Raw genomic sequence first — 25,978 nt, forward strand, 5'->3', positions numbered from 1 at the left:
CAAGTTCTGAGATTACCGACGCGCAGCACCACATCCATCACACACATTTAAAGGACCCTTGTTCTCCCCAGGCTTTTAGCCATCTCCCTCAGGAGCTAGTATGTCTGCTATGCGTATAGCCTGAAGGAAAGGCTCCTTCCTGGGAAGGGCTGGACACGAGAGGCAAGATCCTGACCCTAAGATAACCACCATTTTTCCTGTCAGAACATACCATTACTTCCCGGTCTCTCCTCCCTCCCCTGAAAAGGAGTCTCAGGACAATTATTTACAAAGATTTATTACAGCGTAGGAGGGGTTCAGGCCTAGAGTAAGGGAAGAAGGGGAAGGGAACCAAGTTGCTGGAGGACAAGGAGAACCAGGCTCCCCCCTCTCTCCGCTGTGTGGCCCCCTAAGGACAGATAGTAAGTGCATTCCTGGCGCCAAAGCACAAACAAAACACAGCAAGCAGCCTCTGCCAGTCCATCTTGCAGGCACCCAGCAGGAATGGGATACTAAGGGAGGGACATGTTGAGGCTCTGCAAAGAATGCTTGAGACCTGAGCCCTGGTTGAAGTCTATGAGAGGGTTGGGGACTCAACACCCACCATTGGTAGGGGAAGGAGGAGATCTCAGGGCACCTGTAGGCTCTCAGTACCTCCTTTCCCCAGATCTTAGGACCTGCCCTGTGGGTCTCCTGTGCCCAGGGGAGAGAATCTGGAGAGGGAGGGGATTTGTGGAGGATGAATGGTTGTTTATGGCCTTCTGGGGTTTCCAGTGTGGGCTCTCTCACCTCCCCACTCCCACCGGGTAAATAGAAGAATGACTGGCAGGGAAAGGCATTGGGGACTCTGGGCTTCAGCCAAAGCAAACAGAGACCAGCCTTAGTCTTCTAAAAGTCAGAAGCCGCAGCCCTAGCAGGTGAAAGACAGTGTACAAAGGAGGGTGGGGACAGAGTGGGTTTCTGGGGAACACTTCCTCCTGGGAGATACAGGGCTCTGAGCTTATGTGCCAGGCTCAGGGGGGCTGGGATGCTGAGGTTCCTCTCCAGGCTCTGAAAGACAAGTAAAGAGGGCTCAAGGCCAGGCTTGGCCCATGAGGTTGCCACCCACCTCCCCAGCCCACACTCCAAAGCTCACCACTTAGTGTTGCTCTGCCTTCCACTTGGTCCTCAGAGTTTCCATCTCTCTGGGGCTCATCCAGAGGAGGTGGGCGCTCCCAGGGCCCCTCCAGACCCCGGCCACAAGTAGGCTTCTGTCCCACTGAAAGAGAGGGCATACATACATAGGCTGAGTGCCCCTCTGGTGCTCTCTGATGGCTTGAGGTTGAGCTTCTGAGACATCCATTGCTGCATAACGGGCAGAACTCTGGCCTGGACTTCTGTCCCCGTGATTGTAACTTAGTTCATGGGTACTTTTCCAAAGGAAATATTATGTAAGAAGATCGGTGTAGATTACCTTAGATAATACCTTCTGGGAAGTTGGGTGTGGAGGCTTACACTAAAAATGCATCCATCAGGAGGCTGAAGCAGGAGGATTGCTTTGAATTCAAGGTCATTGATTAAGATTGAGATGCACTGTTAAGATCCGGGCCAACCTGGATTGCAGAATGAGATCCTATCCTCTCAAGAGGCCCAGAACTGGTCTCCAGAGTTATTCCAGAATTCGGGAAATTGATGTTGTTCCTTGAGGGTCCGGTCATGTGACTCAGGGCCCGGTCATGTGACTCAGGGCCCCCTTCTCCTTCCTGAGGGAGTCGCTTTCATTAATCTCCCACCTGTTCTCGGGTGGGGGTGGGGGCTCAAAAGGAACTCACTGACACCTCACAGCCAGAGATGCAAGAAGGAGACCCAAGGCTTTTTGTCTGAGCCCAAGAGCTGAATGGGAGCGGGAGACTGCATGTCATTCCCATTAAAAAAAAAAAAAAAAAAAAATGTCCAAAAAGTTTAATGTGCACCAGGCTAAATAGATGAAGCACAGCTTTTGGTGGCCAGGCGTGGAAGACACAACCATGGGAGGGGGTGAGGTCATTCTGCCTAGTTGTCTAGTGCTGGGGTCTCCTGGGGATTTCTTTCTGGCTCTGCAGCTTCCTGTGTAGGTTTTAGGCACCTTATCTCCAGGCTGCTTCGGTTAAAGTAGACTGGCTCTTACATCGTCAATTCTACATCTGGACACTAGAGGGCACTCTTTCACCCTATCCTAGGAAGGAAAAGACACTCTCAGGGGTCCTGGAGAGGGCAAATCAGCCAGCCTCCTTCAGCACAGCAGAGAGCGCATGCTAGGTTCAGAAATGCATGAAAGGAAATGTTAGGCTTTCTCTCGATCTCTGAACCTCCTCACAATTGGCTTCCATGGATAGTTCCTTTTTGGGTCTAGCCTCGGGTGTCCTGTGTCTCGCCTTAATTTTTAGAAAGGGATGAACAACGGTGGGGAAAACCTAATCAGGCGAAGGGTTAACCAAGACTGAGGGGTGCCTGGTCTCAGAAGCTGGCCCCGCAGAAGGACATCGCAGGATCCTTCTGGAAGAGCCACCACGTCTGACCCACCCACGGTAGCAGGAACCACAGACCACAGCCCCTTCAGCTTACCAGTGCCCCTGCTGCCTTTCAGGACCTCTGCCTGGCTGTCTTCTTCTTCGTCCTCCTCTTCATCTTCATCCTCATCCTCGTCATCCTCCTGTGGGTACCCGAGCTCCCGAAGCTCCCCTAACTCATCCTCTTCCTCCGAGGCCTGGTTCTCACTCAAGTTGCTAATGGTCTGCAGGTGCTGCACAGCTGGCAGAGGGGACGGGGGGGGGGACGGGGATGGGGGGGCGGGGGGAAGGGGGGGACAAGGGTCAACCAAGATGAAGGAGCAGCTCATGCATGCCACTGAGGCAGAGGTGCTGCCCTAAGGGGCCCAAGTCCAATGGTGAAAGGCCACCATCCACTCTGCAGAGGGTGGGCATCAAACCAAGGTAGGAGCCACAGGCGTACATTTTTAATCACATTAGCTCTTAAGCTGTTCCAAGATGCTGCCCCCCCCCAAGATGGGCACCAGAAAACTCCCCTTCACCACAGGACACCTGTCTGGGCAAGACCAGGCCAGCACAGCAACAGCTTAGCATTCTCTGGCCAGGGAGCTTCCATAACCAGGTGTCCGGTACTGGAAAGTGTTTAACAGCAGTGTTAACCCCAGGCAGAAGGTGTCAGGCCTATAGACCGGAGCCATTTTTCCTGATATTGTTCACAATGATCCATTTTGCTGTGGCCTCCCTGCCCCAGACTGTCCAGCATTAGATACCAGTCTGCACTCTTTCCCAGGCTCCCCTGGCAGGAACAGTCCTGAGCCTGAGGTCGCAGCACTCTGCGGGGGGCCCGTAAAGTCCCGGCTGGGCAAGTGGACTGTTCAGACGCAGCCCTCACAGTCGTGACCCATATCCCTAATCTCCCAGCTCCCTCTGCGGTGACCCAGAAAGCAGCAACACCCCACCACCACCACCACGAAGACCTGCTCAGATGCAGCCGAGGAAAGGAACAGTGTGGGCGGCTTCCCAAAGACGCAAGGCGGGGAGGGAACAAGGATGGGCTGGGGGTTCTGGGGATTGTCAGGGTTTGAAAGAACAGTATTGAGTTAAGACTGGGGTGCTGGAGGGACTGGGGATGTAGCATTTGCAGGGCCCTGGGTTTTATTCCTAGCAGAAGCCTGGAATCACAGCATCCAGAAAGTAGAGGCAAGAAGATCAGGAATAGAAATGCATCCTCAGCAACCTAGTGAGGTCTAGTCTATCCTGGGCTACATAAACAAGCCCCTCAAAACTAAAGACTAGAGCAGGGTCAGCAAGGGGCCAGGGACTATCAGGATTTTAGAGTAGGTGAGACATTAGGGCCACTGTCCCCAGACTAGACTCTGCAGTGGCCAGTGGTTCTGGGCTACTTAATCCAACAGCAGCCCCTCCCCTTTGCAGCCCAGGGGGTAGGCTGGAAACCTCCCATGCAGTGAGCAGGGCCATGCACTCCTGCCAACTCAGGGACAGGCACAGAGGGTGCATTGTGTGTGCCCAATGCCCCGCCCTGCCCCCAGCTTCCAACCTACCTCTTCCCGTTGCCTGTGGGTAAGCTACCCAGGCAATAAAATCTCAATAAATTGCCCTGCCCTGGCCTTGGGGCTCCGGCAAAGTTTCACCTTGAGCCAACCCAGAGAGCTCTGACCTGACCTCAAAGTACCCACACCCACCCCACTGCTCCCCCGAGGCTTAGTGCTGTCCACCCTTCCTGGAGGGCTCTTGAATCCTGCCCTACAAAACTCAAGCCCTGCCAGACACTTGCCCTTACCCAGAAAGGGCTAAGCTTGCCAAATAGAACCATCTCGGTGCAGAAGGGCCTCTGGGCTGGGGGAGAGGTGGCGGCAGGCAGTCGGGGGAGGAGAGTTATTTAGTTCGTGATCCAAGGTGCTGGCAGGTGTGTGCAGTGCCTCTGCGCCCCCTCTCCCTGCCCCACCCTGTGAGCTCCTGCTGGCATTACTCAGTGTCTCGTGCCTCCCTGGGCCTTCAAGAATCTTTCCCTACAACACTGTCTCCTTCTTTTACCTCTCGATGTCTAGGTCCTTAAAATCCCCCTACCCCAAGTCTTCCTTGTTAAGATTCAAGAACCCAGAAAGGGGGGGGGGGTGGCCTTACACATCTTTAATCCCAGCACTTGGGAGGCAGAGGCAGGCAGATCTCAGAGTTCGAGGCCAGCCTGGTCTACAGAGTGAGTTCCTGGACAACCAGGGGTACATAGAGAAACCCTGTCTCAGAAAAAAAAAAAAAAAAAAGATTCAAGAACCCCAGTACAGCCTGACTCCTTCCCACCATCCCTGTGTCTCTCTACCCAGATGCTATAGATACAGCCCAGTGAGGCTGGAGTAGACAGATGTTTGGTTAACTTTTGGTACACAAGAAATTTCCTGGCCCTAAACTCCTCCCTTAGCCCACTTCCTAAGTATACAGCCAAAGCCAGGGAGGGCTGAACTGAAAGTGTAGCTCAGCGTTATAGTGTGTGCTTAGTGTGTAAGACCCAGCTTCCATCCCTAACACCTCCCCTGAAAGGACATAGGGTGGGGGTCCCCCTCATATTCACCCAGCCTAGGATGGAGAAGACGCACATTGTCTTAAGACAGACTCTCATTATGTACCTTGAGTCAGCCTCAAACTCACTGAACACAACCTCAAACTTCTGACCCTCCCGACTCTGCCTCCTGAGTGGAGGCTTACAGGCACTTCAGCACACTTGGTTAACGTGGTGCTGGTACTGGGAGCCAGGGTCTCACGTGTGCTATGCACACACTCCACGCCCCAGTCTCAAGGCCAAGTTCTTGTACTCCTGGCTAACATGCCACTTGTCTTCATGCCCACTCTAAGCCCTTCTACACGTCCCTCCGGGAAGTCCTTGCCCGCTGCCACTCGCTGTAGCTTCCTTCCTTCGTGTTCCTGTCTTGGGAGAAGAACAACACCATCTCATCTCTGCAGTCCTCCCTGCTTCTCTCCTGTGCTCCCAGGCGTGGCAGGAAGGCTGACAGGTGCACGTGTTGACCTTGGCTGCTGGGAAGCCACATTAAACCCATCCACCTGGGGAACTCTCAGCACACCATTGCTGCCCTCCAGCCCCAGGAGGAGGGACAGGCCCAGCAAGAAAGGCCTAGGTTGGCGGTGGGGTGGGGTGTGGTAGGCCACTGGCACCCAGTTAGGAAGAGGCCTTTGGCTCACTCAGTGCACCTGCTCTTCCTTCAGGTGTGTCTCCCCCAGCTCCCTGGCCAGAAATCAAGTCTCCAGCAGTCCTTAAAACCCAGCTTCACGCCGCCAGCCCCCCTGTGCGCCCCATTTCTTCACCTGTCTTTTCTGGCCTGTTGATTCCCTAAGCCTTAGCGCTGTCTCTCCTGCAAACTCTCCCTGACCCTCAGAAGCAAAGGGTCCCGGAGGCCAGGGACTGAATCACTCAGTTTTCATTTCTGTATGAGACATACTCTTGCTGCATTGCCCTAGCTAGCCTGGCATTCACTGTGCGGCCCAGGCTCATGTCCATAGCCATCTTCCTGTCTCTGCCTCCTAAGGGCAGGGATTGCAGGTGTGAGCCATCAAGTGACTTTGTTTTGGTTTTGTTTTCGGGTATTCTTGTTTTGCTTTTTGAGACAGGGGACTTGCTGTGCGACTCTGGCTGGCCTGGCACCCTCTCTATAGACCAGTTTGTCCTTGAACTCACAAAAACCACCTGTCTCCAAAATGCTGAGCTAACAGAGCTCTGCACCACCATACTGACTTATCTAGAAATCTCTTTAACCCAGGGCATGTCAATCGAATGCTCTACCACTGAGCTACCCTGTGAGCCTCCGAATCTTCATCTTATTTCACCCATCGCCCACCCATGAGACCTGACAATATGAGACAGGAGTGATACCTTTTAACCCAGACAGAAAAGTGGATGCGGGAGCCCTCCTGCACACTGGAGTGGAGCCGTGGGGCCAGAGGGGAAGGCAGGCAGCAAGCATGGCCCAGCAGAGACACCATCAGAGTCTCTCATCTCAAGGCTTACTGTCCTGTGGGGCTACCCAGCTCCCCGCTTCAGCTTCAACCCTTCAACCTACTGTTAAGACCCTAGCTGCCCTCTCCCTGCCTCTGGAAACCTAAAAAGGAACTATCCTCCCAAGTCAGGCAGAAAGGGTTGGTGGCAGTCCTTCCCAGCTGACAGTTCCTCTTCCTCCCCCACGTGCAGAGTTCCAGGAGACCATAAGACAGATGGAGGGGTAGGATTAGTACCTTTCAGTGACGGGGGAGTATAGGCACAGGGGTTGGGTCTCTTCGACTTTGGGTGGTGCCCCTCTCCAGAGGTTCTCTACAGGAAAGAAGCAGTTGAGACAGGCTCCCCAGATACCCTTCCCTTTCCGCTCCCTCCAGTGGGACAACTGACTTGGACAGCTGACAGAGCACAGGACACCTAGGACATCTAGGCAAAGCCCCTACCCCCATTAGCAGAAGCCTGACTCAGAGCAGGACCCTCTCTTGGTCGTGGACACCCCACATCAGCCCCGCCCCACTAAGAGAGAGGGTGACACTAGAACAGGATCTTTCCTGGGAAATGCAGTTGACACGCCAATATGTCCTGTGGTGGACTAGGTTGGCTCTGCAGATATCAGTCTACCGCACCCCAGAGGGCCCAGCTAAGTGTTCTTCCAGCTGCCCCAGGAAACTCACCTGATGTGGAGAGGCTTCCTCCTCTGAGAAAGACCATCAGGCCCACGGCCCACGGCAACCATGATCAAGGAGGAAGAGAAAAAGAATAAGGTTACTTTCTCCAAAGCCTCAGTCTCCGGGACGGCAAAAGTGTGCCCTTCCCTCCTGGTGCCAACAGGTGCCAAGAGGATAAACCAACCCAGCTCTGTTGGCGTTCCAGGCCTCCAGTCTCCAGCCTGTCCCTCTCTCGTGGGGGCACTTAGAAAGGCCCCAGAATTGGGGTAAGGAGCAGGGAATGGACCCTACCTGGCGAAGAGTGCTCTGAGACCCGGAAAAGCATGGCAGGGGTTGGTCTCCGGCGCCGGATCTAGAGTGATGGAGGAAGAACAGGATAAATGCTCTATAGGGGCACCTCACCATTGCACTCAGCCAGCTGGGAGCTGGGCTTTGGAGTCCTCAGGGAGCCTGAGAATCAAAGGCAGCTAGAGCTCACTCGGCTCATGCAATTGCTTTATTTTACGGGGATGAAAAGTCCGGGGCTTAGAGAGGTTCAGCAAAGCGCCCAAGGTCACACAGCACACTTGATCCAAAGGACTAGAAAAACCACCCCTGGACTCCTAGTCCAGAGAGCCACACACCACAGCTACTGTAGAACTTTCTCTAGACACCAAAGCTCCTACAGCCAGCTTGAGCACTCCAAGGGAGCTACCTATGGCCCTACCCACCAAAGGTCAGCTCAAGGACTTCAAAGCAGCTGGACTCAGCTGCAAAGGAAGTCTAAGCCCAGTACCGCAGGCACCCCTACCCTCACCTGAAGCTCGAGTGGGGGCTTAACTCCAGACTGAGGGGTCTGCTGGGGTCTCTGGAGGTTAGAGTCTTTCTCAAGCTGTAGAATTTATCACCCAGTTCTCATGGGGAAAAAAAAATGTAAAATCGCTCTCCTTGGCCACACTAGCTTGGCAATCAGACCAACTGTCAGTTAATTAGGTCCCCTTGGAGCTCCAGGGAAATAGAGAGAGGACCAGGTAATTGAGGCTGGAGCAGCTGCTGCCAAAGGCTGCTTAGGCCCAGGCTTCAGCCCACCCCAACCAAGCACCCCAAGACCAAGACGGGCTTTGCCCACTTTTTACTGTTCTCCCTCTTCAGAGCCATTGGCATCTCAGCAACAAGTGTCCTTGCTAGGTCGAGGAGAACAGACCTCTGCCTCCGACACTCTCCCTCACACCTTTGTAGGTCTCCCAACCCTCAAGGAAGAGATGTCAGCTCACTCCCTGGGGTTGCAGCGCCAGGTCTTGAGAGCAGAGAGTACTCAGAATAACGTTCTGGGGACCCCCCCCCCCCCAACTAGGCCTACAGGATGAGACTGTGGCCCTCTAGACCATGAGTGGTTGAAGTGACAGCCTCAGACGCCAGAGCTGTTTGTGTCTGTCTATGGGGTACCACCAGGGTGATGGGGTCTCCGCAGGAAAATGACTAGCCTAGCGGGGCTATGTAAGAGCCAAAATGGCAGTCCGGAGAACTGATTGATAGTCTCCCGACGCTCACTGCAGGAATTCTCCCGCCCAAGATCGACTTAAAGGTCCGGAGAAAAGTTGTTAGGAGTCTCCGGCGAACTTCCAGTCCTGGGCTGCTCCATTGCAGCCCAGGCTGGATCCAACATGGGACGGGACGGACTGTGCTGGGGTGGGGGGGGATATGTGTTGGGGGTGATACGTGGATGGGGCGCGGTCCCCTTACCATCTCCACCTGTCGGGGGTCGAGCTGGCTCGGAGGCGCGGGCACGGAGAACTGGATCTTCTTGCGGTCCTTGGGGTCCATGGCGGGCGGCTGCGCGCTCTTGGGGTGTCTGGCTGAGCCCTGCTCGGCTGTCCGGAGCTGCCGGTGGCGCGTGCGGCGCGGAGGAGGAGGAGGAGCACTGTCCCCGCACCCAGGAAAATCCCGCGCTCCACGAGGAGAACGCGCGACGGCCGGGAGGACTGAACAGCGGGGCTCGCCTGCAGCACCCGGCTCAGCGTCCCCAGGTCAGAGCTCAGGGTCCCCGCGCCTTAGCTGCGCGCTACCGGTTTGGGGCACGGGGCTCTGGCTGCGGGCCTGAGCTATCTCTGGGTCTCGGCGGGCTGCCCCCGGCCTTGCTCTACCAGCTTCTGTCTATCCCCCACTCTGCCTTTTTCCTCTCCGCGCTTCTGCCGCTACTGGCTGCACCCCACGGGTCCCAACCCTGGGGTCCCAGCCCGTCCTCTCTGCCAGGGACTGGCGCCCAGGCGTTTGGAGGGAGGGCTTAGGGGAAAGCGGCCAATGAGCATCGAGAAGCGTGTTCTCCGGGGCTGGGAGGAGGGTGCGGAGTGGGAGCCAGGGCTAGGGGAGCGGCCCGGGGGCCCCCTGCCGTATCCCCAGAACTCGGCGTGTATTATTAATGGAGTCCAGCGGTGACGCTAAGGGGAGGGGCAGGGGCAGCTGCAGCCGGGACTCTGGCTTTAACCACTTTGGGGGGGGGGGGGGCCCGGGACGTGGACTTTTAAGGGAGGCCCATGAGGTCGAGAAGAGAGTGCCAGCATGTCACGCTGTGAATGGGGGTGTCCTAGAAAGCGAGTGTGAGAGAGGTGTGCGTAGGAGGACACCTGTCAGTCATCATCGTGGTAGGGAGTATGTGCAAGTGAATGCTAGAGACCTGGAGTGCTGTAGCTGGGGAGGGTGGGGGTCGGTACGGTGTGAGCGTGTGAGTCTATGTAAGTGTGTCAGAGTGTCAAAGATGCGGGTGTGAGTGGCAGCGTGTGGGAGGACTGCGTGTGTGCGGGGGAGGGTGTGGGTGTGGAGGAGGATGTCAGAGACTGTCAAGGTGATGGGCAGGCGGGTGCCAGCTTGCGCGGGGGGGGGGCTATGCAGGAGAGGGGCTTGAGGCTGTGAATGTGAGAGCAAATTCCCTGGGGGGGGGGGATGAGTCCCTGCCACAATGTACCCAGCATTCACGTGTCTCTTGCCTTTTCTCCGCAGCTACTGGGGGAGGGGACAGAATCAGCCCAGGGGCAGGGTTGGGGGGCTGCCTTCCCCATACACGTGCTATCACATGTGTGGGCTTGGTGCGTTGGGGAACAGAGCTGGGGGTGTGTGATCATTCTGAGGTGCCAGTCTCTTCTACAGAGGTGTGTGTGTGTGTGTGTGTGTGTGTGTGTGTGTGTGTGTATGATGGAGAAGAGGGGCTACTTTGTGGGTTAAGTACCCTTGTTTATCTGTCCAAGCTCTTGAGTCTCTCCGCAGGAGCTGGCACTACCCTCTCTGAGGCTGGTGAGAAGGACTGAGTGCCTCTCTGTAGTGCCCAGAAGGGGTGTGTGTGTGGACCTGTGCCTGTCTGTGCCCTCCTGGGGTTCTGTTTGTGTTGGCTGTCCTCTCTTTCTGGTCACTCTTAGGCCAGGAACAGCAGGAGCCCTCCCCACCACACCCCTAACTCCACCAGCAACTTTTCCACTCCTAGCCGGGCACTCTGGCCCCAGGGGTAGACTGAGAGGCCAATAGAGTCTTATGGAAATGAGGTCAGGGGCATACTGTTCTGCCCCAGACTCAGTGCCCTCTGGGGGAAGAGAGAGAGAGAGAGAGAGAGAGAGAGAGAGAGAGAGAGAGAGAGAGAGAGAGGAATCAGGGGCCAAGCTTTGCTCTTGGGAATAGGATGTTCTGGTGGACAGGCTCCACGTCCTCCAGCCTAGGCCTCGCCACAGCTTGTTGACTTACATATTTTCTGGGGTGCTGTCCCTGGACATGGGCATCTCTGCCAGTCCCTAGCTTGGCCCAGGACCCCTCTTCCAAATGGGGTGTGGTGAGGAATGGCAAAACCCAGCCTGTTGGTATGTTGGGAGGATCAAGAGAGACTTGGCCAGGCAGTCGCTGGTCAGCCTTTAGGTCAAAGTGGGGGTAGGAGGCTGGAGTTCCCCCGCGCTGGGGTCGCGTGTGAAAGGGTATGTGGTGGGTATAGGAGGCAGGGGACAGGGATGAGGCTGTGACCCCCCAGTGGTACCTCAGTGCCCATTGGAAACTTCTGGGAACCACTGGTTTGTCCTGAACAACCAGGAAGGATTCTCCCCATGGTGTTAGGGAGATGGGAGCACAATTTATTCCCAAAAGATGGACTTTTGGGGACAGTGGGTGATCTTCAGTTCTTTGTCCAGCTCTGCCAGGGTGTGAGGCCTCTGGATCCTCAACCCCAGAGACATGAAAGGGAGGGAGGGAGACACAGCAGAGCTAGGAGGGACGGAGAGTGGGGGGGGGGACTGGTCACAGAGAGAGCAAAAAGAAGAGGACCCATGTGAGAGATTAAGAGACAAAGCGAAGTAGAGGGGACAATGCCTTATGACAGAAAAGCAGAAGACAGAGATGGAGAGAGGGTAAAAATAGCTCCGCATTAAGATAATTGCAGCTCACAGCTCTGCCCTCCGCTAGGAATTAAATGAGGTTTTATTACTTTGATTTTTCTCTCCTGGATCCTACGCGACTTCTCAGGAACTTGGGGAAAAGTTTTTGAGGTGGGCGGCCAGGTGGCGGAGGCTGCGTGGGTGACAGAGAGGAAAGGAACAGGGAACTGGGGAGGGAGGGCCAGGGGCAAGGAGTGGGTGGAGGCTGGTGGGGGTGGCAGAGCCTAGCAAGAGGTGTGCGTGTGGTGGTGGTTGGGGGACTGGACAAACAGGTGGGAGGGCTGAGAAGCCAGCGTGACTCCCATTCACTTCAACTTGGAATTAATCATATGCAAATGAGATGTAAAAATAATATACCACTCCTGGGTTATTATGCTTGAGTTAGAAGAACAGGCAGCTAAGTCCAAAGAACAATTTCAAGACCTCATTTGACTTAATTCCTGCTCGCTCAGACTGACAAGGTTGTATAGTGGTGTGACCCGTCCCTCCTCGGGTCTGAGCACACTGCCTTGAGGTTTTCTGATATTTACTTCTTCTTCTTCTTCTTCTTCTTCTTCTTCTTCTTCTTCTTCTTCTTCTTCTTCTTCTTCTTCTTCTTCTTCTTCATGCCACTACATGTTCCTTCTCTGGAAGACAGCTCTGGAAAGGTGCTGTGAGGCCTTTGCCCTCCTTTGAGGAGATGAAAAAGTACAATCGGGTATTTTCCCTTCCTCAACCCAAGCACATAAATTCACACGGGGGCGGGGGTGGAGGGGGTAGGGAGGTGGGGCGAAGAGTCGGTCAGCCCCGGATGGTCCGAAGCATCCTGAGTGAACTTAGACAGTTTCTTTGTGTCTTCTCGCTTCTGTATATTTCAAAGCCCACCCTGTACAGTGGTTGTGACGATTCAACAGGATCAAATTTTAAGCCCCAGTGCAATTCGGGATTTCAGGTAGTCTTCAAGCGTTTAGTTTTCCTCCACCGCTTTAAGAGATGAAGTTTTGTGAACGGCCAGCAGGTGGCGGAATCGGCCAGGGTTCGGGCTGCAGCACCGCTGGCTGGCAATGTGGGTCTGCAGTTAGGCATCAAGCAGGTGACCTTGGCACCCCCGCACCCCACCCCACCCCCAGCAGAGCTGGAACTGGAAGGAGTGGCATGTGGCAGCTGAAAGGAAGGCCCCAGGAAGTCTTGGGAAGCAGCCTTAGAGAAGCTGGGGAAAACTAGCTGGGTGCACAGGACCATCTTTGCCTGTGAATGGGAAAGGGAGTAGAGAGAACAATTCAAAGCAAAAAAAAAAAAAGAGGGCAAGGGCATTCTTGGCCAATACAGTGGAGAACAGTCGTCTGAGGCTTATTCATCTACTAGCATCTTTTCACCATTCAATATAATCCTACCGGAATCTATGCCCTTAAAAGAAAACACTTGACAAACACAACGTAACCGCACTGAGCGTACGTTGCAATGGAGTTCTGAACTGTGCTTAAAGATTTGTTTATCGGGCTGGTGAGATGGCTCAGTGGGTAAGAGCACCCGACTGCTCTTCCGAAGGTCCAGAGTTCAAATCCCAGCAACCATATGGTGGCTCACAACCATCCGTAATGCGATCTGGCGCCCTCTTCTGGAGTGTCTGAAGACAGCTACAGTGTACTTACATATAATAAATAATAAATCTTTAAAAAAAAAAGATTTGTTTATCTTTATTATTTATTTATTTATTTATTTTATGTACGTGAGTACACTGTAGCTGTACAGATGGTTGTGAGCCTTCATGTGGTTGTTGGGAATTGAATTTTTAGGATCTCTGCTTGCTCTGGCCAACCCTGCTTGTTCCGACTAGCTCAGGCCCAAAGATTTATTTATTATTATACATAAGTACACTGTAGCTGTCTTCTGACACACCGGAAGAGGGCACCAGACCTCATTTCGGGTGATTGTGAGCCACCGTGTGGTTGCTGGGATTTGAACTCAGGATCTTTGGAAGAGCAGTCAGTGCTCTTACCCACTGAGCCATCTCGCCAGCCCGATCTGTTTACTTTTAATTCTGTGTATGCGTGTTTGCTTGCTTGTATATCACTGACATGCAGAGCCACAAGAGGGGGACTGAACCCCTGGAGATGGAGTTGTAAGCTGGCATCTGGGTGCTGGGAACCAAACCCTGGTCCTCTGCACGAACAGCAAGTGGGTTTTTTGTTGGTGGCAGTTTGGTTTGGTTTGGTTTGGTTTCAAGACAGGGTTTCTCTGTGTAGCCTTGATCGTCCTGGAACTCGCTCTGTAAACCAAGCTGGCCTTGAACTCACAGAACTCTGCCTGCCTCTGCCTCCTGAGTGCTGGGATTTATCCATGAGCCACCATGGTCGACTCATAAACAGCAAGTGTTTTAAACTTCTGGGCATCTCTCTAGCCCTGGTTATTATTTTGAGACAGGGTCTCACTGTTTCCTTGGTTGGCTGGAAACTCACTATGTAGATCAGGCAGGCCTCGAACTCATGGAGATTCTCTTGCCCTCTGCCTCCTGAGGGCTGGGTTTTGCGGTGAGCCACCATGTCCAGCTGAAAAGTCTGTATTATAAGCATGTGACTATCTCTACCTCCACACTGGGGAGGAAAGGTCGCTTGCTCTGCCTGGCCTAATCTCCCTCTGTACTGGTTCAATGTGAATCAAGACTCCGTTTTAAAGGTTTGCTATGTGTATGTGTGTTTTGCCTGCTTGGGAACCACCTGCATGCCATGCTAGAGGAGGGCAACGCATACCCTGGGGTTGCAGACAGTTGTAGGCTGGCACGTGGGTGCTGGGAATCAAACACCAAGTGCTCTTAACTTCGTGTGTGTGTGTGTGTGTGTGTGTGTGTGTGTGTGTGCATCATGTCAATTCAATGTCAGCAGAGGCTAGACGAGGGTGCCACATCCCCTGGATGGTATCACAGACAATTGTGAGCCACCATTGGGGTGCTGGGACTTGAACCTCTGAAGGCGCAGACAGTGCTCTTAACCTTTCCGAGCTATCTCTCTAATCTAGAATCAAAGCTCTTAGAACACGATTTTTTTTTTTTTTTTTTTGGTTTTTTTCGAGACAGGGTTTCTCTGTGTAGCCCTGGCTGTCCTGGCACTCACTTTGTAGACCAGGCTGGCCTCGAACTCAGAAATCCGCCTGCCTCTGCCTCCCGAGTGCTGGGACTAAAGGCGTGCGCCACCACGCCCGGCTTTAGAACACGATTTTAATGGCACACAGTTTTAAGATGTATCCTCCACACCATGTATCTTTCCGTTGGACTCTGAGGTACTGTCGGGGAGATGAACTAAGGAGTAAGTGAATAAACAAACATAAGCTGTAGCCACTAACAAGTTTGTTGTTGAATTTGTCTTTTGGTTTTTTTGTTTTTACACTCCTATTTGGAGCATTTACTTTCCTGGACAGAGTTAGGCCCTGTAGGTGCAGTTTCTCATTTAATCTGCTAGGATAGTCCCATTTTATAGATGGGACAACTGAGGCTTCAGAGGGCTTCAGCAGCTTTTTCCCGGAGCCTAGTTCAAATAAAAGACATTTCTAGCCAGCATGGTGACCCATATTTGAAATCCTAACTCGTCGTGAACCATGAGTTGCAGAGTAACCTGAGCTACAAACAAACCAACAAACCAACCCATAGATAACCTTAGCCTTCAGAGATCGCCCCCCTTTCCCTTGGGCGTAGGGTGTTAGGAAGCTCGAATCCCAGTCCTTGTCCAGGAGATTAGCACTAAGCTACGTCCCCAGCACTGAAGACCTCATTCTTTTGGACACATCCACTATATAGCCTTGGCAGGCCTGGAACTTGCTATAAAAGCCCACGCTGACTTCGAACTCACAGTGTTGAGGTTAAAGGAGTCCGGTTTTACCGCTGTCTTCGACAAGTTGAAAACCCGCGAGTGGAAGATCACTAGAGTACACTGGAGTGGGCTTCGTTCCAGTTCCGTTTTTGGACCTGGTTTCTTTCCCTCCCAGCTTGGTTTCTACGGATCTCCGGAGAAGCAGAACTCGGTGTGCCGAGGTTGCCCTCTGGTGGCAGAAACGAGTACAGTAGTATCTATGCCCTCTGGCGCCCCCAGGTGGAAGCTGAGATGTGGGTGAGAAGAGCGCAAGCGGCAACCCAAGGAGGGGGGAGGGGCAGCCTCAGCCGCCGGCACCTGGAGACCCCCTGCTCTGGCCACTGCCTGGTGCCCCCCGAGGTGCCAGCTGAGGCTGCCCCCAAAGAATGCCAGCTGCCGAAGCTCGCCGCCTCCCACTCCCTCCACCAGCCTCACACACACTGCAATCCCGGTCCAGTCGGCTGCTTCCATTCCCTGAAGAAGAGGCCCTAAAGTTAAAACAGCTGTTAATTTATAAACCAATTTTTCCGTGACTGCTTAATAAATCGCCAGCAGCTGCTCTGCCCCCTCCTCCTGCCCAGGCACCCGGCCCCGGGGGCTGCGTGGAGAAGCTCAGGGCTGCCAGCCTACCCCTCCTGCCTCCTTTGCCCACCAGCCCCCAACTTAGCCCCAGACCCCCAGTGAGGGGAAATCCGGGTGAGCCCAGCTTCCCTGGTCTTCAGCAGAGGGCTAAAATGAAAATGTGTTTTCTTTCCTGGAGGCTATCCCTTCCCACACCCCAGTGCCCCTCCCTACACTTCCAGGCCCAGAAGGTGGCACCAGAGGTTTTCCCTGGCTCTGGGGAATGAGCAGGCATAGCTTTCCTGCTGAAGTTCCCTTGGGCCACTGGGAGGTCAGGGAACCCTGGTTTGGCCCAGGGCTCATTTTTGAGAGTGCTGGAATCTCAGTTTCTCTGCCAGGGTCATCCCCCTGACAGATGCTAACTGAAGCTGAACCCTGCTTTTTCTCTCAAGGATATGCTGAGAGGAAGCAGAGAGTCCTGGGTCAGCACCCCCTCCCCAGGAGCAGGGTGAGACTTGGTCTTGTGAAAGATTCTCTGTCCAGCTTCTTCCACTGGGGAAAAAGTAGCTGGGATCCTCTCCGGAGGAGGAGGGGCATGGAAAAAGCAGTCTCTTTCTCCCTGCATCTCCAAGTCCCTACTGTCCCAGGGTGGAGGTCTGCTGCTCCAGGGATCTGAGACTCTGCTTAGGACAGGGACATCAGGAATCTGGCCGCACCACAAGCTTTGTAACATGAAGCAGAAGGGCCAAGCACAGGCCAGTAGTTCAAATCCTATGGCTACCACTTCCTAGCTGTAGGCTAAGGCAACCCCAACCACCTTCCTTTCCTCGCTGCCTCAAGTTATAAAAATGGGGGATAATAAAATGGTTGTGAAAAGTAAACAAATTGGCGCACATAAAGCACACAGTAACAAATTGATGCACATAACAAGTTGGTGCACAGAAGCACACGGTAAAAGAAACAGAAGCACACAGTAAAAGAAACAGAAGCACACAGTAAAAGAAACAGAAGCACACGGTAAGAGCAAGGCCCCTTTGTGAATGGGGAACCACCTTCCTCTCTGCTGCACAGAACAGGTGGGAACTCCTGTGGGCCCCTAAACAGCAATCAATCCGTGGAGGGTGTGGTCAGACGCGCCGAAGTATCCCTTTAATCCCCACACCTGGGAGGGCTACAGAGCAAAACTCTGTCTCTCTCTCTGTGTCTCTGTCTGTCTGTCTGTCTGTCTGTCTCTCTCTCTCTCTCTCTCTCTCTCTCTAATATATATATATATATATATATATATATATATATATATATATATATATATATATATAAAATCCCAAAAATTTCCTGACTTTTTGATTAAAAAAATGAAGATCATGGCTCCAGACAAAATTAGGGGGGAAACCCCAGGTAGGGTTCCTGAGTTCCAGTGTCCTGCATGGGCTTTCTGTCTCTGGTCTCTTTCTTCCCCAGACCCCTCCTCTGGCAAGCTGTGGGCCCCTTCCCAGCCTGCAGCAGGAAAGAGGGGAAGCTCCTCCCCCACGTGAGCTCCTGTGGTCCCTGCTTCCCAAGAGGAAAGTTCTCCCCACAGCTTTCCAGCTGAAAGCCTATTTTCTCTCCTGTTCCCTGGTAATCAGAGGCTGCCATGACTCCTTTCTACCCACCCCCACCTCCCACCGAAGACATTGAGTGAACCTGGCTTTCCTGGATGGTCCAGGGCAACTTGGTCAACTTCCCTCGACCCTTGGGTTTTACGTGCCTAAAATGGGGATGCTCCCAGAACCTCCATCCTGATATTCATGAGGATGGCATGGGATCTTGCCCATGAACCTGGGCTGGGAGCTGTGGGTGAGGTGGGAGAGAGGGCAGAGTGTGCGGTGTGTGTGTGTGTGTGTGTGTGTGTGTGTGTGTAAGGAATGCAGATGCCAAAGCCCATGACACCAATCCCAGGTGGGCCACCTTGAACCTCCCTGTGCTCTTATTTCCCATCCATAAAATGGGGGTAGGTAGTGGAGTCTGTGTCTCAAAGACATCTAGAGCTCTTGGGACAGTTCCCCAACTGCACTGTTTGCTGAGGTGTGACCAGTGGGGCCCCCTGAGGCTTTGCCCCTATGCTGTGAAAGTTGGAAGTCACTTAGACAGAGACTACAAGTGAACTGGAGGGCGGGGCCGTGGTAGTGGTTGTGGCTCAGGACAAGGCCCTGGTCCCCACCTGCCCATTTTGCTCACCTCTGGCATCCACCTAGACCTTGGCTTGGGACCACTCTGATCCCTCAGCCGCCTTTAGTCAATGAAGCAGCCAGCCCCCTCCCTGTGCCCTAGGTCCAGACTATGTCCTGGAAATAAAGCAGGGTCTCTGGGGCCCACTCAAGCCGAGGACTGTTCTGCCAGGGTGCCAGCTGGTGCCCACGGGGGGCGGGGCTGCGGTGTGATCATGTGGAAAGAGAAAGCTGGAAGCCCCCCTAACCTTGATGGTCACCACAGGAAACAAGAAAAGACTAGGGGTACCGAGAACATTTTCTAGGAGCAGGAGATGAGATTTTTAAAATTTGACTTGTTCTGTGACTCAGTTTACCCAGCCATGCAAGGAACGGGGTCTTCATTCCCTTATCCCAGGGTCTCTGGGGCTCCAAAAGCCTTTGCATTGGCCTCGCAGATCCGTGCCCCCTTTCCTTTCTTAAAGAAACGAGGCTCACCCTCCTCCCCGCTCAGATTCTCTCCATAGAAGCTACCCTGGGGACCCGCGGCCAGGGGTAGAGAAGGGTAGGGGGAAACTGCAGGCTCAAGACAGGCCCCCACAGGGAATGGGGATTCGTCTCAAGCCCGCCCAGGGTGCCAGCCCCCGGCCGGGATGACCCCGAGCTCCCCGTCCCTGCCCCTTTCCCGCCTCCTCTGGCCCTTTAAGAGCCTCTCCGCGCGTTGCCGTCCCGGATCAGCCAGAGAGACCATTAAAATTTTATGCAGAATGAAAATGGGCCAGGTCTCCAGCTTCCTCGCTCCCATCCAATGATTTATTACTCGCAAATACCACAGAACTAATTAGTATAGTAATTAATTAATACGCATTTGCATATTTGCATGTGCAATTAGTGCAGTGGAGTGATTACTGGGAGAATGAGGGCCCCGGATTGTCAGATGTGAGGGGGAAGTGGCCTGGAAAAGAGTTAGTGGGAATGAACTTTGCAGGGAGCGCGGGGCGGGAGCGCGGCCGGGGCGGGGCGCCGCACGGGCTGCGGGGTGCAGAGCGCGGGCGTGGGGAGCGCGGGGGCCCCCCGCGGCCTCCGACTGGGGGCAGGGGTCGCGACCCCGGCGCCCCGCCCGCCCGGCCGCGCCCGCCCCGCCCCCGCTGCGTGGCACAGCTCCAAGCGCGCGCCTGATTGTTATGCATTGTGTTTCTCGTCGCGAGCGGAGCCGGGCGGAATGGGGCTGGCACAAGCTGTCTCCCTGCCACGCGGCGGTGGCACCTTAAAGGCGCAGCGTCCTCTCCCAGCCGCCGTCCCCGCTGCCCCCACCTCCGAGCCCGGGCTCCCGACCGTCCCCAGGCGACCTCTGGAGGTCAGGGTGGGCGCGGAGGCCACCCGGAGGGGTGCGGCACGGGTCAGGGGCGCGCGGGGCACGTGCCACGGAGCCCGGCAGGCACGAAGTCGGAGCTGCGAGCGCGATCCGGCGGCTGGGGCGCACCGGGCGCAGTGCCAGGCGCGGACGGGGGTGGTGAGGCGAGAACCCGGAGCTAGGCAGAGGAAGGACGACAAGGAGAAAGAAGAAGCGAGTGGCAGGGGGCCTGCTGGGTGCCAAGGGCTTTCTTGGGGGAGTTTCTGCCGAGGCCTGGCTCCTTTTTCTGTCCTGGTTTACAGCAGAAGGAGAAGGAGCGATTGAGGTTTTGGGACCCGCTTCTTCTAAAACCAGCTGGAAGCCCAGAGCCAGAAGAAGCACTATTTCCTGGGGAGTAATCAGGAGGACTTCCTGGAGGAAGAAACACCTTCTGAGGGATGAGGAAAAGCGGAGCTGGTGGTCTAATGACACTATCCCTTTCTATATATAGAAGAAGCCCTGAAGAAGCCCATCTTATGCCCTTGAAGTTGGAACTACTCTGGTGTTTTGTTTTGTTTTGGGGGGAGGGTGGACAGAGAACAAGTCCTTGACGCAAACATTGTCGAGGTCCCTCCTTTTCTTCTCCATGGCCAGGCCCTCTGTTCCTAACATCCCGGTCACCAAAACTTTAGAGAGAGGGGCAGTTTATAATCGTGAATTAGCCCAAGACCGAACCTCACACAACTTAATTTAAATTCCGGCTCTGGGCAGGTGAGCTGGCTCTGCTGGTAAAGGGTGCTTGCCACCAAGCCTGAAGACCTTAGTTTGATCCCCAAGCCCCACGTGATGGGGAAGAGAACTGAGTCCCCCAAATTGTGTTCTGACCTCTTCCACAGGTGTGCTGAGGTATGTCCTCCCTACACACACACACACACACACACACACACACACACACCCCAACCTTTGTTTTACATTACTCTTGAGGGCTCTGATCTTTGATGTTTCAGGAGAGAAGAACCCCCAACAGTGTTTTGCTTTGGAGTCTCACCCTGTAGCCCAGGCTGGCCTCCAACTGGTGGTCTCCCGCCTCAGTCTCCCAAAGGCTGGGATTACAGGGGTGTGCTAGCACACTCAGCGAGGGCCCTGGGATCTAGTTCCAGCTCTGCCAGTCACTTAATGTGTGGAACAGTAGAGAAGTTGTGTTCCTGCGCCCCGCCTCTTCTGCGGTTTCTTCTCAGGAAAATAGGAGGTTGCTCCACCCCTGGGCTGTTCCCTTCCCTCTCAGTGGAACACTGACAAGAAGCTTGCAGGGCTGGGGAGTGTAGCCCAATGGGTAGGAGAAATCCTGGGTTCCATCTTCAGCACCAGACTGGGAAAGAGGAGAAGACATAGGAAGTGGAGTAGGAAGAGGAAGTGGAGGGGGGGAGAGGAGACAGTCTCCACCTTTGAGACTGGGGTGCCCTTCGCTGGCCCACCCTGTACCTCAGAAGAAGCAGTGGCTACGCTTGACACCCACTGTCCTGAGGACCAGCCTCCTCAGGACGAATCAAGATGTCTCTGCTTAAAGGCTGGCTTCCTGCCCTGGCTATGCCCACCACAAAACCCTGCCCAGGTAGCCCTTTAATACTGTCCCCTGTAAGTATCAGCACTGGTACTGTTTACTGTGAGCCTCCAGTGTCCCCAGCCAGGCTCAAGTGACATGCCAGAGAACTGTCCAGCAGTGTCAGCCTCAGAAATCCCCAAGCCAGACTTATGGCCCTAACTTGACAGGGAGGTAACTGGAGGACACGGAAGCAGAGCCCCCATTGTTATTTCCCTGCCTGGGCCCCACCCCTTCCACCAAGCTCAGCCTCCTCTGTACCCCAGTGTCCTTCTGGTTCAGGTCACCCCCTCAGCTCCTTGACCCTGGTGGGCAGGTAGTACTGTTCCCCTCTTACAGCCGAGGAGAAAGAAGGTCATATGATTTGATCAAGGTGAAAATGATGCCAAAGCCAGGGGTCTGCTGCCGCTAACTCCATCTGGCCTTCCTGTGAGGACCTGGAGTGGGGGTTGGGAGAGGACCAGAAGCAAGAGCATCTACCGCCTATGCAGAACCCTGACAGAGAAGCAGAACAAAGACTGATGGCGGAGAGAACCCCAGGAACAAAAATATTTGAACACTGATCCAAAGCTAGAGGCAAAATAAACCACATCAGGGATGGCCAGGGGCTGAAGAAGCACTCACACCTGTTAGCTCATCTAAGGCTCACTGCTGCCCCCAAAGGCAGGCCTCGGTAACCGCCGTGCCCATTTTACAGAGGGGAAGGCCAAGTATAAGGCCCATCGACGAGAAAGGGGTGTACGGAGGTAGGTCTGTGGTTGGTTAGTTGTCTTGCTCTGGCTGTTGCTCTCCCAACAGCAGAGGAACAGTTTCTTGGTACCCCAACTGCATACTAAGGCTGTATAGAGCATTGTGCCTGTTACCCAGCCTCCTAGGTGGTCTTCCTGGTGGTGGTGACTTTTAGGCAGAAATTGATAGAGGTGTGCTCCTGTGGGAGAGCATGGCAAAAGTTCTGAGGCCGGGAACAAGGTGATGATGAAGTACAGCAGGACAGGCCTGGAGGACAGCATCCGAGTTAGAGAATCAGGGAGGTGCTGTAGTGTGCAAGTACCACATCCAGGTGTGCGACTACCACATCCAGGTGTGTGACTACCACATCCAGGTGTGTGGTCAGGACAAGAAGTGTGAGCAGCCTGGGCCCCTCAGGAGAGGCAGAAGGCCCTGAAAGGTAGAAGATGCAGCAGGACAGGACTCAGCCGTGTTCTGATGCCCATCTTCCCTGGGTGATGGTGGCGCAAGCTTTACCCCAGCACTCAGGAGGCAGAGACAGGTGGATCTCTGAGTTCAAGGCCAGTCTGGTCTACAGAGTGAGTTCCAGGACAGCCAGGGCGACACAGACACAGAGAAACCCTGTGGTGGGAAAGGATGAAAGTCACACTCACACATCCCGGTTGGGGGTGGGGTCTCAGGAGAGCTCCTGAGCTGAAAGACTTGAGGACCAAACAGGGAGTCTACCACAGGGCAAGCACCGGTCTGATATAGCCATGTAGCACAAGACCTCATAGTGTTAGTCAAACAGAGCCCAGACCATCTGAGATCACGGAGGAGAGGACCACGCCCCCTCCTCCAAGTCTGACTGATGAGGGCCACGCCCCCTCCCTCCAAGTCTATCTAACGCGTGGTTTGTTTTGCTTTGGTTTCAAAGCAGTTCCCATTGCCCCCGTTCGGCCTGCACTCTATTTAGCAGGCACTGCCCTTGAACTTCTGATCTTCCACCTCTTGGATGCTGGGGATCAGACCCAGGAACTTGACAAACTTTCTACCAACTGAGCTACACCCTGAGTATCCCAGATTGACATTTGTACAAGGAGACCACTGGGCATGGCAGCCACTCTGGTTTGCCTGCCCCAGGAGACTCCGAATGACTCCGCTACCCCCTGTCTCTCTACAGCCAAGTAGTATGGGTGATGTGAGAGCCCCAGACTAAAGACATCACAAATGGTGACTGAGACAAAACAGAAGACAAGCGGGAGAGGGGGGTCTTCCAACAGGAGAGCAGCCCTGAAGGAGGAAGGGGAGGGCTCCCCGGAGGAGTTGTCTGGGGAGCCTCTTGGTGAGAAAGATGAATTTGAGTACTGGGAGACCAGAACCCATGTGGAAAAGAGCTCTTCCCACAAAAGCAGGGTGCAGCGGTCAAAGGTTATAGGGGCAAAGGTCACCGCACTTTTAGAGCAAGGGTACAGCCTGAGGCGACTGTCTTGGCTGGAGGACTTAGCCCCTCTTCCACCTGTCATTTGTCTCGGTCGCGGTCGGTCGCGAGGCAGCTGCGGTCTGATGCGCGACACTTATTCAGCTCCTGCTAGGCCCTCCCAGTGCTGGGTGGGACCAAAGCCCAGCCTAGGGCGCGGCCTGGGAAAGTGCAGGAGAACCGGACAGTGAGCTGGGGTCAGGACAGGAGGTCCACCCGGAGGAGGGGACGACACCTCCCCAGCCTCCCCTCCCCCTCCCCAGTGGCACCACGAGGCACGCAGCCGCATATCACCCGTGCCAGCCCTCACCTCCCGGCAACGTCGCCGCATTCTCAGCCACGCCATCTGGCGTGCCCGCCGCTCCCCGGCACACTGCGGCGGGCGGGGGAGGGGGCAGCGGGGCAGGTGCCCACCCTGGAGCCAGGAGGAAGCGGCAGGTCCCCCTCCCCCAGAGTCCTTTGCGCTTGAGGTGGGGCAGGGAGCTGGGGAGAGGGGAGGTGGCAGGTGCTCTCAGGCTCGGTGCATCCGAGCATCCGAGCATCCGAACTGCTGGAGCAGGCGCCCTCTGGGCAGTGCCATCGGCCCCTCCTGCCTCCTCCTCCCCCAACGCGACGCCTGCCAGAAGCTCAGGACTTCGAGGGTCTCCACTCCTGCCCTTCCCCCACACCGGAGGAGGCGGAGGAGGAGGAGGAGGCCAGCCTCTCCTCACCTGTCTGCCCAGCCAGGGAGGCCCCAAGAGATGCATGGCTGGCAGCAGCCAGGGGGTTGGCACCTGGGTCTGACCCACCTGCTCCCTAGGCCTGTTGTGATGGGAGAGCAAATTTCCCTCCTCGAAGGGCCACCTACCAGTCTCACTTGGGGGCTTGGGGTGGGTGGCTAGCTGTCCTTCGGAGGGTGAGAATGGAGGGGAGCATTTAGAGTCCTGTAGGAATGATTTATTTGGGGGACAACAAGGAGTGTAGAAAGAGCAGTTTTCTAGAACATTCTTCCTGTCCCCTGAGAAAGATTCCCCTAGTCTGTTCAGGAATGGCCTGCCTCCTCATCACCACCCTCTGCTCTCTCTCCTCCCCCATGCTTACCTACCTCAGCCCTCTCACCCCTGCCCCTCAGGTCCCAGATGAAACAAAATGGCCGCTGCCCCTCTGAGGCAGCCATTTTAGGTGCCCAGACTGTGGCCTCCCTTGGGATGGGGCTATGTCTCCATGGGAACCTCCTGGGGGGGGGGCCAGCTCCCTGCTCCCACCCTGAGGTGTGGGCAGCAGAAATGGAAGTCTTCCAGGCCTGGCTGAAGTGCCCGCCATTCTCCTTTGCCTCTGAGAGACCTGGAGGGGACCAGGCCCCTCACCAACTCCCTTCCCCCAATGCCACAGGGAGGAACAGATGGCATCTCTGGGTGTCCTTCTCCTTTCGTCTCCTTCCTTCCATTTCTGGCTCTTTCTCTCTCTCCGTCACTGCATCTCTGAGTACAGAGAGGAGCGTGCATGTCCCAGCGTGTTAATGCCTGCTTGTGTGTATGTGGACACACGTGTTGTACCTCTTTCGAGCTCATGTCTGAGGCAGGCCCATCCCACACCTCCCTCTGTTCCAGTTTCCCCCTGGTTTTTATTGTATCTTCTAAAAAAAATAAAGTTGAAATGTGTCGAGTGAGAAAAACTTGTTCCATTTTTCTGAAGGAAGAAAAGAAGGGTCAGGAGACAGGCCCAGAGGGATCAAGTTCTCTGTACCCCAGGCCTGACCACCCAGCCCCCTACCTCAAGCCTTTCCCTATAGGAGCTTAAGGAGGCCACTTAAATCTAGAGAACAGACATGAGAGACAAGGGATAGAGGGATAGGTGGCCCTACAGCGCGTTCCCTCTCTCTGACAAGCTTCTGCCTCACACCCAGAGGACCCCATCAGACCCCAGTGGGCTTAACCTAATTTTTGGTGTGGGGAGGAGGCAGAGGCTATTTTTCTCTGTCAAGGAAGCATTCATCCACTTACTCATTCATACATTCACCTACTAATTTAACAAAATTTTTGGATTCTTTGTAGACAAAACATTCTAATTGGAGATGAGCTATATGCAAGAGATTAATATTATAAAGCAAGTTACAAAGTGTTCTTTTGCCGGGCATGGTGGCGCACGCCTTTAATCCCAGTACTTGGGAGGCAGAGGCAGGAGGATTTCTGAGTTCGAGGCCAGCTTGGTCTACAGAGTGAGTTCCAGGACAGCCAGGGATACACAGAGAAACCCTGTCTCAAAAACAAACAAACAAACAAACAAAACCACCACCAACAACAACAAAAAACCAAAGTGTCCTTCTTTTGTTTTTGTTTTTTTCCAGAGAGGGTTTCTCTGTGTAGCCCTGACTATCCTGGAACTCACTCTGTAGACCAGGGTAGCCTCAAATTCACAGAGATCTTCCTGCCTCTGCCTTCCTCAGTGTTGGGACTAAAAGTGTCAGCCACCACTGTCCTGCACGGTGTCTTAATAATAATAAAACATGTTGGACTGGAGAGATGGCTGTTCTTCCAGAGGTCCTGAGTTCAATTCCCAGCAACCAGATAGTGACTCCCAACCATCTATCCTGGGTTCTGATGCCCCCTTCTGGCATGTAGGTGCACATGCAAATAGAGCACTCATACATTAAACAAATGAATAAATAAAAGCTGGTATGTATTGGGAGAGTATTTTATTATTGGCCCTATGCTAAACTCATTAACCTATCATGCTACTTAGTGTCAACCAGC

The 25,978-nt window shown here is 54.4% G+C and overlaps 1 protein-coding gene across 1 annotated transcript; it reads right to left on the reverse strand.

Annotated features, from left to right (window-relative positions):
* Positions 1-279: 279 nt before the first annotated feature.
* On the reverse strand, positions 280-9,509 carry Ppp1r1b (protein phosphatase 1 regulatory inhibitor subunit 1B). Its single transcript, XM_021177779.2, has 7 exons — positions 8,898-9,509; positions 7,467-7,527; positions 7,182-7,204; positions 6,747-6,822; positions 2,563-2,748; positions 1,115-1,237; positions 280-1,029 (listed from the first exon to the last, which is right to left on the reverse strand). The coding sequence occupies exons 1-7, from the start codon at positions 8,976-8,978 to the stop codon at positions 980-982; spliced, it is 600 nt and encodes a 199-aa protein (XP_021033438.1). The 5' UTR covers positions 8,979-9,509; the 3' UTR covers positions 280-979.
* Positions 9,510-25,978: the final 16,469 nt, after the last annotated feature.

Source organism: Mus caroli, unplaced genomic scaffold (genome assembly GCF_978045245.1).
Source record: "Mus caroli unplaced genomic scaffold, Mus_caroli_1 scaffold_13, whole genome shotgun sequence".
Classification (NCBI taxonomy): Eukaryota; Metazoa; Chordata; class Mammalia; order Rodentia; family Muridae; genus Mus; species Mus caroli.

What these genes read in the sequence shown, in the direction of transcription:
- Ppp1r1b (XM_021177779.2), bottom strand. Translation starts at nt 8,978, where the DNA reads ATGGACCCCAAGGACCGCAAGAAGATCCAGTTCTCCGTGCCCGCGCCT. An exon ending in GAAAGGCAGCAGGGGCACTG is followed by an intron (nt 1,238 to 2,562) that starts GTAAGCTGAAGG and finishes CCTCTCTTTCAG; the next exon opens with TGGGACAGAAGCCTACTTGT. An exon ending in AGGCAGAGCAACACTAAGTG is followed by an intron (nt 1,030 to 1,114) that starts GTGAGCTTTGGA and finishes CTTGTCTTTCAG; the next exon opens with AGCCTGGAGAGGAACCTCAG.